The sequence below is a fragment of the Heliangelus exortis genome, chromosome Z (assembly GCF_036169615.1).
Source record: "Heliangelus exortis chromosome Z, bHelExo1.hap1, whole genome shotgun sequence".
NCBI lineage: Eukaryota > Metazoa > Chordata > Aves > Apodiformes > Trochilidae > Heliangelus > Heliangelus exortis.
Window position 1 is genome coordinate 28,732,809 of NC_092454.1, and position 13,240 is coordinate 28,746,048.

Below are 13,240 nucleotides of genomic sequence, written 5' to 3' on the forward strand. Positions count from 1 at the left end.
GTTGTTTCATTTCTTGTAAGTTTAGCTATGAAAAAAATCGTTTCTCCTGAGAAGATTTTTTTTTTTCACAGATGTCAGGAAAGATAGATAGTTTTGGTGTTTTTCTTTTTAACACAAGGAAATGGTGATAAAATGGTCAACCATGAACGGGTAACGCACAAAAGCTATTTTTGTAGTTAAAAACATGACGTAAACCAGAATGCCTTCTTCAGTGTCCTTTAAAGACAAAACCGTTTTTGATATATTTTCAATCGAAAAAATAATTTCAAATTTTGTCAATGTTTTTCTTTACTATTTTAGGTATTTTTGGACTAATTGTGAATACACTCAGAGAACATTTTAGCAGACATCACCTGGAAAACGTACAGAGTACCAAGAAGTAGATTCTCCATACCCACTGTGTAACCTGAGTGGACTTTTGTTTACTTTCTAAACTTTTTAATATTTACAATGAATGGGCACAGTGATGAAGAAAGCTTAAGAAACAGTAGTGGAGAGTCAAGGTAAGCACTTGCTTATTTCAGTTTTTCTTGCCTATGTGTTCTGTTGTATTTTGTTTACTAAAACTAGTTTGTATTTGAACTTCGTGCCAAAGCTTACTGGTTAGCAAGCAGACCATAGGAGGACTGGACATGCTTTCTTACGGGTACATATTCTTCTTGTTACATTCATATCACTTGTAATGATCTTGTATGCACCTTAGGTAGGAAAGCTTATGTAGTCTTAAAACCATGTTAGCATCCATCGGAAGAGGTTTTTTTAGTATTTTGAGGGCACAGTATTTGTTTTCTGAAGTGAAAGTACAGTTTTTCAACTGTTTTCATTTTAAAAAAAAGCAAATTCACTCTCTAATGCTAGTTTTCTAGCACATGCAGAGGGTTCACATGTTTAGAAGAGCCTGGTTACACATCCATGCAGTGTAACCGTGAGTTTTTAGGAGTGGAATTAAGTTCCTATTCTAGAACAATGCTAAGTTCACAAAGTTTCTCCAGCTCTAGAAAGTTTAGATTTCTGGAGCTGGAAGTCTGACGAGTGCTGAAGGTTTAAGGAATAAAAGCAAAGTTGCAACTAAAAAATGGCTTTAGAGAGGTGGTTGTTCCTATGCTGTTGGTTTACCCGTCCGTGTCTTTGCTTCTCTGTCTCATCACAGCCTGTTGAACCAGTTAGCTGGCCCTGTCAGTCACAGGGTCGAAGGAAAAATCTGTGCACTTTATGGAAACTTCCATTTAGGTAGAGGGAGATCTAAATTGTTGCCTGAAGTGAAGAAATGCAATAATGTAACTGCCAGCTAAACAGCAAGCATCTGCTGACCATTATGCTTGCACCTATGACAGTGTGTGATGGAGTGGGAAGAACGGGGAGGGAGAAGTGTTTGGAGGCAAATAACAAGAAAATCTATGAACGTATAACTAAAGAAAATATAATAACTTGTGATTTCTTTTTTTTTTTTTAAGTCAAGCTTCCTGTTATACAAAGGAATGTCCTAGAAAGACAGTAAACTTTCCGTCTTGTGGATAATTAGTAAGCTGTAATGCATGCTTTTTGAAGATTTGTCCTTTCAATAAATCTGATACTGTTCCAGTTAGCAAACAAATTTGGAGTTTCGTCTAGTAAGTGGACTATTTCTGGTTACCTAAAAAAATAAAAAAAGGAGGCCTTATCAGGTGAGGAGAGAAACAAAGTGGTATAAGCAAGGCTAGTGTTCTGGACTGTGAGAATTCCAACAAACATGAATTTACCAGGGACAAGATTTTGTGTGAATTTTCTTAATACTTGAAAGAAGCCACCATGCTTAAGATTTTATGGGAAGACTACTTTGTATGAAACTACAACTGCCCATCAATACCAGTGTATTAAAGTTACTTAAAAACTGTGGCAATATGTAAGACAGTACCAGCTTAACATTACAAAGCTCCCAGCAAAAAATGTTAGGAGGATGTATAGTACATACATTGACATGTGTCTATGAAGTGAGACTATATTTTTCATCTTAAACATCCTACTAAGCACATATTAAAAGTTTTTAAAACCCTATTGTCTAATTCACGGGCAGGTCTTGGAAAGGTTATTTACATATTTGGCAGGCATTCTCAGGAAACTTTTTGTAAATGTAATGTGAAAGCTTTCCATTTTAAATAATGGGACTCCTTTCTATCCAGCCTAGTTCTATTATTAAGATAATTACAGTAAAAGGAGCATGACACTTAGGGAATATCTTTATATGACTTGTCTTTGTTGTTCAGTCTTTTTTTCTTTTTTCTTCATTGTAAGTTTCCAGAACTCCAGATGGTTTTCACTTCATAGGGAGTTGCCTTAGGAAGCTGCAGCTATAGACAGATAGCTGACTGTACCTTGGGAAGTGTTGCTGCCTTCAAATTTGAAGGGGAAAAAAAAAAGTGAATTCTACAAAATGGAAGTAAAGATCAGTAAAAAAATTGAGTTTAATAATCTTCTGGTAGTCATGTTCCATTCAAAAGGCCAGAGAGGAAATTGGAACAACTGAGAAAAGCAATTGAGAATTGCTGCTAGGAATAAATTGCAAAGAAGTTCAGACTTTGAAGGAGTAGTCGAAAGTAAGAAGAGACCAAGGTAAATATAGTGATAATCAAAGCAGCAATACTGGTGATAACCACAACAAATTGTAATTTGTGTCACTTTACAAATTTGGCACTTTACTAGTGCAGTAAAGCTATTCACTTGCCTTTGTCTGGTGTAAATTTCCACGCTGTCAATCTAGAGTGGCAGTCTTGATAACAATTAGATGTAGTCTGATGTAGAGGAGCCACCATAATTACTTTAGAAAGTTAAGAGAAGCAGTAGATCAGGGCTAGATTTACAGAAATACACAGGCCTCATGGATACTGCATTGTATTGTTTTACAGAAACACCATGACTTGCAAAAGTTATGGAAAGCCTGTAGTATTCTCAGCAGTAGGAGGACCGGAGAAGGGACTGATCATAAACCTTTGATTTTATGCACTGGTCAGCATTGTGGTAAGGAATTATAGTTGTACTTTACTCTCTGTGACTGGCTGTGAAGGTGAATTATTTCTGAAGTGTGTGAAAGAAAGGGCCAGTTTGCCATGCTCCTGCATTCCTTTACAGCCTTGCATCTATTTATCTGTCCGGTAGATGAGCAGAAAGCTTTCCACTGCTGCAGGTGTTGAGCCTTAAGTTTTGTTTTGCTACTGGCAGAAAGTGCATCTCTTGTATTTTCACAGTTGAATAACTGGCTGCACTGTTTGTACTTTCCTTGCCTTTCTCAGCAACCTCTGAAGCTATAAATCAGTACTAGAACCAAGCATGATGGAAACTGTAGGCTGGCATAAATTCTGTTACCTGATCTCATTGTGTGATGCTTGATGTTCTGATTTCTGTGTAATAATTACCATAGAGTGTACTTCTTGAGCTGCTTGTATACTTGAATCAGTACTCTGGAATATTTTTAAGTAGCTCAAGGTAAAATAGGTATTGTTCACTTGGAGAGCAAGTGAGTGTAAACACCAAAATTTTGTATCAGTACTCTGAGAAGCTGTCTCTTAAGCAAAGCACCATTGTGTAGAGTTCTTGAAAGGATTCTGCTGCAAACTTGCATGTTATTAAGTACACTCTAGTTAAATAGTAGTTTGAAAGTTTAATCAGGAAAGAAGGGCAGTTATACCTGAATTGCAAGGCAAGCTACAGGTAGCACTAGGAGTGCGAAAGTGTTGACATCAGTGAACAACAATGGTGAATAACAATATGGATTCCCATCTCTTTGCTCTTCCTATGTTTTCTGAAGAACAAGGAGGAGTTGAGCCAAACCTTTCTTCTCTGTGCAACTCACATGGGAAGTAGATGGCTGGAATGTATTTGGCTCCCATTTTTTCAGTAAGGAGATCTCAGCTGCTTAGATCAAGGCATCATTGATTACATACTTGAAAGCTCATTAGTAAAGAAGATAGTAATTTCAGTGGGTTTAATTCACTTTGTGGATTTAGTAGTCTGTGGACCACGAAAGTTGCTTACGTAAAGTTTGAACACTTTGTCGGCAGGCTTCAATTTACTATAAAAGTTCATACTTCCCATTGGAGGTAAAAAAGATGAAATGAAAGCCATGCCATTTGGTTCTCTCTTTTAAGAAATCTAGGTTGTAGTTGAAACAAAGATTCCCCAAGCATAGTTGCAGAATTACTCCTATGCATGGGCTTCTTTTTGGTAGAAGTTTAATGGATGATACTAATAAAGATGTGTGTGTGTATAACAGGAGAGAGTATAGACATAAAACAATACCAGGTTGCTCAAAACCCCATCCAGTCTAGCCTTTAACACTTCCAGGGATGAGGAATTCACTGGAACCTTCCTGGGTTCCAGTGTCTCAGCAACCTCATATTGAAGAATGTCTTCCTAATGTCTAAGCTAAATCTATCCTCTTCCAGTTTAAAACTGCTGTGTCTTGTCCTGTAACTACATGTCCTTAGCCATTCACAGCTTTCCTGTAGGACAACTTCAGGCACTGGAAGGCTGCTATATGATCTTACCAGAGCCTTTTCTTCTCTGGGCTGAACACCCCCACATCTCTCAGCCTGTCCTCGTACATACTTCTATACTGCTGCACAGGAATTGCCAGATCAACAAAAGCATCTGAATGCTAAAGGAAACTGTGATAGAGTTTGACATGCTGTGAAAAGCTAGTGGACTCACTTGAACTAAGCAGTTGTCTTATCTTTGGTTAGCAAGTTTCTATTTTATCAGGAATGATATATTATGCCGTGCGATAAGGTGTCCAGATCAAAGCTCGAAATGTATCTTTTCTTTTTGAAAGAGTTCAGATCGGGTATGTATCAAAACCCAGGTGGTTTTTGTCGAGAAACTAATGAAAAACTATAAATTCATGAGGCAGCTTCAGTTTGGCTTTGAGACTCCTGCTGGTTTTATCCAGGTCCTAGTCATGGCCTAACCTAACTAGCTTATTCCACATATTTTGGATTCATTCCATCATTCTGAGAGTTTCAAAGTTGCAGCAAATCCGAACTTTTCACATTCCTCAAGACATTTTGTGATACAGGCTGTGTATACACTGTTCCTATGCAGATGTGGCTCCTCAAGTGTTTTGTTTTTATTAAATTCCATTTAATACTCTATCTCCTGGTGACTTGAAAAAGTAGCTTCTGGGAAAGACATCATTGTGTTGTCCCTGGAAACAGTTGCATGTTGAAATGTGGTCGTATTGCACAAAGTAGTTGTAGACCCCTGGACAACCACTGATACCTGATGCTTGTGGAGGATTCCAAGAACTTGTTTGCACTCCTAAGATACATGACTTGTGGCTCTCAAAGACTTTCAGTCTGGTTCACAGGGTCATGAAAGTTGGTAGATAATCAAGTATGGTTTTGATACCTTTGCTATGGGGAAAGTTTATAGTAGTGCCAGCAGGTAGTAATCTGCAGGCTGGGAAATACAGTGCATCTCTTTTCAGTTGTTAGCTCATGTCAGAAAATACCATTCAATAACTGTAACTTTACAGTCTTCATTTTCTTTGCTTTTTATTGGCAGTGATAAATTAGATAAATCTTTCTTCTGCATCTAAATAAAATTAAATTTATTTAAAAGAAAACTAAAAAAAACTTACCATAGCATTTGAGGAAAGAAACTTACTTGTGAACATTTTAAGATACTGGCATTTAGTGTCTGTTATTTATGTGCATTTTAGAGGGGCTTTTAATGCTCTAATGCTTGCCTTCAAGTTTATTTGAAAATTAATTTTATTTTAAAAACAAAATCCAAAACAAAAGCACAAATTGTCTTCCAAGAGTTAGCAAATACTGTATTTCTGTGTATGTTATAGTGAAAACATCTCTATCTTATAGCTTAACTTGCGTTGCCTTGTTGTTTCTACCTATACTTCCTATTTGAGTCTTGATTGTGTTTATAACAGCTCTTGACATTAGGTTTCTTGGAAGCCCATTTATCAGTGAAGACGGTAGGAAAAAAAAAAGCAAATTGGACCACAAAATAGAGCTGGATAGAAGAGGGCAGTACAAGAACAGAGCAAAGGGAAGACATAATGTGACATGGTGGACTAGGGTGAGTTTTACAAACATAGGTGAACAGTTAACTGAGAAGGAAGTCTTGTACACTGCTTTTCTGATCACATTTAAGATACGTATGACTTTTCTGCCAGAAGACATGAACAAAGAAGGTAGTCTTTCGGATTTGTTCCGATTTTGGATTTCTTCTCGGATTTGTTCTGCCGAGAGGCTATCTTGACTTATGTTCAGAAAAGGTGAGGGAAAGACAGGAAGGTCATGGTTTATGCCAGCTTCCTGAATGCAAATTTTCTTGAACGAATATGCATGTGTAAATGTGTTTACCTTCTCTTAAATAATTCCGTCTTTACTCATAGGGATAGTATCTGGCATAGTAGGATTTAATCTGAATCACTGTCATGTGGAAGAAGGTCATAGGTAATCCTATGGAAGGGATTAGATTTATGTTCATTTTTAATAGCCAAGGATTGCTTAGTAGTCTGGGATAGATAGGAAGGAAGGGTTATCTCTAATATGTTGGGATTTTTATCCCTTAATGCAGTGGTCTCAAGATTTTTGTTTGTACACTTATATCAATAAAAAAATATGTTTGAGCATGCACCTCCAATGTATGTGTAATAATGTATAACTTACATACATGTGCTGCTGTGCTAATACTTAAATTGTAAAACATACATAAGAAACAGATTTTTTTAAAGGCTGAGATAAAAATTAAATAATATTTGAAAATGACTTAGTTTGTTATTGGCAAAAAAACACCTTTTTGTGCTCACTTTACAAAACTAGTACGAGTATTCCTATTTATTAAAATCTTGGTTTAATACTTAGTGATACAGTGGTTTAAAGATGTGCTTCTAAGTTCAGTCTATGTTGGTACTCGGTTTTAATGGCTTTCGGAGCTGAAAAAGTTACCTCACAAAGATACGTTCATCAAAATGGAAGAAGTACATCATTGACTGTGCTTACTAAATCATTATACTAAGGAATAATGTCAGCCAGTTCTTGCAAATCAATCAAAGTTGCAGGTTTTTTTGTTTTTAAAAAATGGGTTCAAAGGGGTCAAAAAATTTTTGGAAAATTTTAAAACAGGTTATAAATGTCTGTCTCCCAATTTTTTAAGTGTACAGACATGATAGCTTTTACAGGTGACATGCATTGGCTTTGGCAATAAAATCATATAATAATTGAATTTTTTTCCCAACATCTTTTTCTCTGGATGCTCTCTCTGTAGCTTAGCTTTCTTTTGAAAAACAGTTGCTTTATTAAAGTTGCATCGTTAAAATGTGACCTTCACCTGGAAGGGATACTCCTAAGTGTGATTATTTTTTTGAAAGTATATGCTACCTGTGACCACCTTTTTTTTTTTTTTAAATAAAAAGGTCAGCAAATTTGCAACATTGCTTTGAAGCAGTGAACCCCTCAGTACTATGGTCATTCCCCATCTCCTTACAAAGTGTTCTAAAAATTCTACTATTTAATGGCCTTGTTTTTGTAATATTTACCATATTGATGATATCCTTTTGTATGCTTCTTGCTCCAGATTCTTTGCTGCAATAGCTTGCCTGTGGTTTATGCAGTGGATGAATTTCATATGTGGTGCTCTCTCTCTCACCCTTACCAGAATCTGTTTTTTATTCCAGTCAAAGCAGTTGGTTACACGTGCAGTTTTCTTCATAAGACTTCTTTTAAACTTTTTTTTTTTTTTTTAATGGAAGAAGTAGTTTAGTTTTGAGAACATATTTTTTCTGGTACATCTTTTCCTCTGGTGGCTCACAAAAAAGAATTCTCATGTATTTTATCATTGAAACAGAATCTATCAAAAGTACCTTACGTTGGGTCATGTTATGGTCAAGCATCTGCACATCAACCCAGCAAACAGCAAACCTCCTACAATGCATAATTTTTTTCTAATCTTTGTTTCTTTAAGTCTTTAACAGTGTTTTCTTTGCATCTTTTGGCCATGTTTGCTAACAAAGAAATGTACTGTAGTTTGTCACTAGTGTTTTCTGTTCATTATTATAGCAATTTTTATACAGGCAAGAAGTAAATTCTCCAATGACATATGGCATTGTTGTCCCATGTTTTTAGGTAAAGGATCTCAACAGAGGCTTCCAGGCATTTATAATGAAATTTTGTGAAATTGTACAGGATTGAGTATCACATGACTTGAAACACTGTTGGAAAAAAAAGTTTGTTTTTCTGGATGGTTAGTTTTCAGATGTCCTGGAGGTTGGGGTGGCTTCATACTACCATTAGATGATGTTTCAAGACACATATGGTTAGGACAAGGTTAACTGTTAACAACAGTGCATGTAAACACATTTCAAATAGTCTCTAACTTTTTTTTATTTTATTATTAGTTTAACTTCTTGTCAGATGTGATTAAATTGTCACTGTTTTTTCTACCTTGCAATGTGGCTGACAGAATTCGTACTAGGAGAGGTGTCAACTCTGCTGTTTTCTTATTGTTTGCTTGTGCTCACCATATTAGTGTTACCTTCAGTCCACTGTTTCTTTGCAGTCCACAGGTATCTTTTTAAGTTACTCCTCTGATTTGTGAGGGTTAGTTTCATTAAAATTAAGTAATGGAACCTATAAGTACACCACACCAGTCAGAGGCAGTATGTCACAGTGCATAGAAAGAGAATGGTTGTGCCACTGTCACCCCTCTGCATTATGGTGTATTTCATACCTCATTTGCAAACAGGAGCTTTAAGTTTCTGCGTTACAGTAATACCTTTGGAGAGGTTGTTTCTTCAAGTGCAAGTTGTGCTGAAGCTCAGGTTGAAACTTTGTGTGAAAGGACATGGTGAAGTAAATGTTCTTTGGAAGTCCTCAGAGCCAGTTACTAGTTCTGTGGCCGGTCAACAGGAAAGTTCTTCGCAATTCACGTCTGTTTATCGTGCCTGTTTTTTTGTATGTGTTGTGATTTCATAGAGACCTCTGGGAACATGTACTGCACGTGAAGAAGTAGACAGGCAGAAACTTGAGTGTAGTTTCATACATCTGTATTGTTTTGGATTATTATTTTGAAAGAGGTTCTGCTCAACGTATTCTAGCTTTGTGTGCTTGAACTTCTATATTGCCTTATGCTTATTTTGCTGATCCTGTTCATGAACCTAGCAGGAACTCCCATACTCCCATCTTTCTTGAGAGCTAGTTGGCAAGATAAGGAGCTGGTGTTTTGTCTGAATATTGCATATTGTATGATCCACATCTCTTGACAAGTTGGCATTATTTAACAGAGAACTTAACTGAGGGCTAGCTGAGAAAGGTTTGTAGTTAGTTTAGTTAGTTGGGTTTTTTGCATCTAACCCTGGCATTATCTACTATACTAGACTGGGGTTTTGTCCTGTCTTAATTTCTTTGTTTTGAAGTTACCACTTAATTCCAGTGTTGAAGAACATAAAACCCTTCAGCTGTGTATCTCACTGATGCAGTGTGAAAATTATTACTATTAAAATATCTTCTGAAGATCATCATGGAGTGCTGTTTATTTCTGGTAAATGGTTTAAGCTGGTCATATCCTGTAGCAGGTGTCCTGCTTTATTTGATAAGTGAGGTTAGTGTTCTGGGACAGTGCATGAAGTAAACCCCTCATGGCATAAATTGAAGGTTTGGGAGCAACCTTGTTGCATCCCAGTTTTCCTTTTGGCATGTGCAGGGAAACCCAATAGCAGTGGGTTTCTTCAAATCTCTCCCTTCAGAACAACCAAGTTTCACCATGGTCTATTTCTTTCTCTTTCTTTTGAATTCTCAAATTCAGAAGGCTAACTGAGGTGCAGCATACAGTACTGTGTTTATGGGTAGCTTCATTTCTTTACTGGTACAGTTTTTGGTAACATAGGAAGAAAAAGAAACACTTTTGTGGCTTTCTCTCAATGTTTGCACTATCCTTCACCCCATCTCCATCTTACTGTCAGCCAGATAAATTTTGCTTGTAGAGACCAGCTTTTGGTTTTATCTTTTTCAATTTTGCCATCATGATTACTCTACTTTTAAGCATTTACAGTTAATGTGCATGTAGTTTGAAATTACTTTGCTCTGTGGTGGTGTGATTCCAGTGTTTTTTCTATCTTTGAAATATGGTAGTATTAACCTAATGAGGAGCCTTAGTAATATTTTTAGTTGGCTTCTTTGTGAAGTTGTTGTAGGAAACTGATGTTCCTACATTTTTTAATGGTACTAAAATATTTACATTTAAATATTGAGCCTATTAAGTATTCCAAATCTGATGTAAAATAACACAAGTCATGCCATCAGTTACAAATCCAGGGTTGTCTGCATGGGGAAATATACTGTTGTTGTTTTAACAGAAAAACATTGTCTGCGTAGTTTTGTTAGGTTTTTTTGAGAGGTACATGCTTGTAAATTTTTTAAGGTGTACTGCTGATCCATAAAGATTGAAAATTATCTATTGTATTTTAGCTAGATCTGTATGGAATTGACTTAACTGTTAATAGGTGTGTGTGTGTATGTATGTATACATGAGATCTGGAGTTACACAAGTGTTTAAAGAGGGATTGGAAAGCTTGTATAGGTAAGAAACATTTCTGCCACTTCTATTTCTTTTGCTTGACTCCTCCATATTAATTCGAATGTTCTTGCTTTATCTTGCTTTTTTAGGCTTCACAAAGAATGAATAATTTAATCAAATGGTTAAACTCTGGAGTTCTCATCTCTTGTTTATTTTGAACTTTATTAATCTCAGTTTTATTAACTGCATCCATTTGTATGCTACCCTCTTGTCAACCTAACATTTGGTTCATAGGTGAAGCTAAGGTGACTTTTTTGTTTTATTAGTCTTGTTACCCTGGCAGTTGTGTGATAACCTACTAACTTATCGTTGCAGCCGATCAGATGACGATTCTGGGTCAGTGTCAGGTTCTGGATCTGATTCAAGTTCTGGAAGCAGTAGTGATGGAAGCAGCAGCCAGTCAGGCAGCAGTGACTCTGACTCTGGTTCAGAGTCAGGCTCTCAGTCAGAATCAGAGTCAGACACATCAAGAGAAAAGAAACAAATTCAAGCTAAATCAATAAAAGTTGATGGATCTGAGGTAAGCAAGACATATAAATAAACCTTTTCAGGGGGGAGGGGTGAATTTTTAAAAATACAATTCTGTGCAGTTAGTTTCAAGATCAGTTTTCATTTAAAAAAAATTAAGAGGTAATGTTGTATTTTTATTAAGATTTTAACTCGGCTGATGCATGTGCATAGGCTCAGTTTCTTGTGGGCAAGTGCTGGAATTGGTGCTTTAAAATTTCTCATGTTTTAAGTATTTTGACTTACCTGAATTTCATCACACATTAATTTACTGCTACATTCTTGTTCCTGTATTTCAGTATTACTGCATGAAATAGGAACATATGAGCGAAGTTGCCTGAAAAGGTTTACTTGACTCATTATCAAAATGTGCTTTACAAATGTGTTTTGTAGTGATTTTTTTAATATATATACATTAGTAAAATTTAAGATCAGTATTAATAGTGATGCTACTCCTGAAAAATAAGTATATGATAAACTGGAGACTTTCAGTATGTTTAACTGACTCTTGCATCTCCATTCCTGTTCAGTTTTGGAAATCTAGTCCAAGTATACTTGCTGTGCAAAGATCAGCAGTGCTCAAGAAGCAACAGCAACAACAAAAGGCATCCTCATCCAACAGTGGTTCAGAAGAGGTGAATAACATGCCTGTCTCATGTTAAAATACAATTATGTAGAGCCAAGCTGTATTCTCTTAAGTGTGTGTGAAAGTCTTACTCTCTTCTATAAAAGCAACATTCAAATAACTGACATTTTTATAAAGAAAAGTAAAAAATATCTCAGTTACATGTTCTCAAGTGAGTTGTGCCACAGCTGGAGCAGCCTGCCTTATGAGCTCTTTCTAGGTAGATACTCTTGTGATGTATAGACAGAATTTTCTTGCCCCACAACCACTGTATTTGTGACTTCTTCAGTTTCATAAAGGCACTTAAAAATGCTCAAAGATTTTTTTCAAATTGTTGTTGTGTAGAGGTAGCTTGCTGTGGTTTTAAAAAATTCTGTATGGAGCAGAAAACTGTTTTTTCCAATTTTTAACAGTTACTTAAAAAGAATTACTGTATTTTATGAACCGAACCTGTATTCTTTGTATTATAAAACCTAAATTGTAGGGTAGAGACATTGATTTTGTGCAGTAGGAACTTTTAAGGACATCAGTGAGTATGAAATTGAGTTTCTTTCTAAAGCAGACTTTCTTCTTCACCACAAAATCTGTCCAGTGTAGTCACACTCTCGTTGGATTTCTAGTTTTGCCTGGTTTAGCAGCTCATCATTAAAACTTACACACAGAACTTAATAATTTATTATTAAAACATTAATTGACAGCTTTGTTGAGTGCTCCATTCTGAGAGATGTTAAATCTTGAGTTAGTCTCAATGAGATTGGTTTTAGGAAAATCTAATTCTAAAAGGGTTCTTGTCTTTGATCATAGAGAAAGAACAGACATGCTATTCTCAACATTTCATTAAACTGATAATAAAGGTGACAGAGTATGAAAGTTAAAAAAGTTCCTGAGGGTAGGAGATTTTATTAGGATTTACTAGAACCAAGTTCTTGATTAATTTGAAATATCCTAAGCTGGGACTGTTTTATGTAGGGACATTGGTTATTTTTAAGGCAGGTTGGTTGGTTTGGCTTTTTTGAGATGTTTTGAGATGTGTTGGCACAAAGTATTCATAGATGGATAAACACAAAAACAACAGTAGTCCTTATTTCATTCTTCATTAGCAGATACACTTTGGGGGATGAAGTGTATAAAACATAAATAATACACCTTCACTTTTAAAGTTAATTTATCTTTTTAGTGTTAGAAGTACTTAATTGTTTTTGTGATGATATTTTTTTTCCTTCTTCATCTGCAGGACTCATCAAGTAGTGAAGACTCTGCAGATGACTCATCAAGTGAAACCAAGAAGAAAAAACATAAAGAGTAAGACATTTTCGTTAGTATTATATATTTTTTTGTCACAGCGACATAGGCTCATAGTTCATGCCTTCTTTCTCCACCCTTGAAGGGCTGAAGTTCACATTTAAATTTATCTTAATTTATCTTAAAAATTCCCAATTTTTAAGAATGTTTTGGAATATTTAAAATAAACTCAAAGGAACATTGTATCATTACTTTCTGAGCAAAAGATTCTGCAGTATGATTCAAAAACATTCATGAATG

At 35.8% G+C, this 13,240-nt stretch overlaps 2 protein-coding genes and 1 long non-coding RNA gene across 6 annotated transcripts in view; 1 reads left to right on the top strand and 2 right to left on the bottom strand.

The window, feature by feature from the left end:
• PAM (peptidylglycine alpha-amidating monooxygenase) overlaps positions 1 to 13,240 on the bottom strand; it is a 457,165-nt gene that overhangs the window by 346,894 nt on the left and 97,031 nt on the right. The window lies entirely within an intron of this gene.
• Positions 1 to 13,240, bottom strand: part of LOC139789595 (uncharacterized) — a 150,717-nt gene that overhangs the window by 56,131 nt on the left and 81,346 nt on the right. The window lies entirely within an intron of this gene.
• Positions 1 to 13,240, top strand: part of CHD1 (chromodomain helicase DNA binding protein 1) — a 55,906-nt gene that overhangs the window by 1,728 nt on the left and 40,938 nt on the right. For 2 of the 4 annotated variants that reach the window (XM_071731238.1, XM_071731242.1), the window contains exons 2-5: positions 301 to 503; positions 10,882 to 11,086; positions 11,604 to 11,708; positions 12,933 to 13,000. In XM_071731238.1, coding sequence (XP_071587339.1) covers positions 451 to 503; positions 10,882 to 11,086; positions 11,604 to 11,708; positions 12,933 to 13,000 — 431 coding nt within the window. In that variant the 5' untranslated portion in view covers positions 301 to 450. Of the gene's footprint in view, positions 1 to 300; positions 504 to 2,882; positions 2,995 to 10,881; positions 11,087 to 11,603; positions 11,709 to 12,932; positions 13,001 to 13,240 lie in introns of those variants that run through there. The other 2 variants (XM_071731239.1, XM_071731240.1) reach the window with 2 other exon arrangements.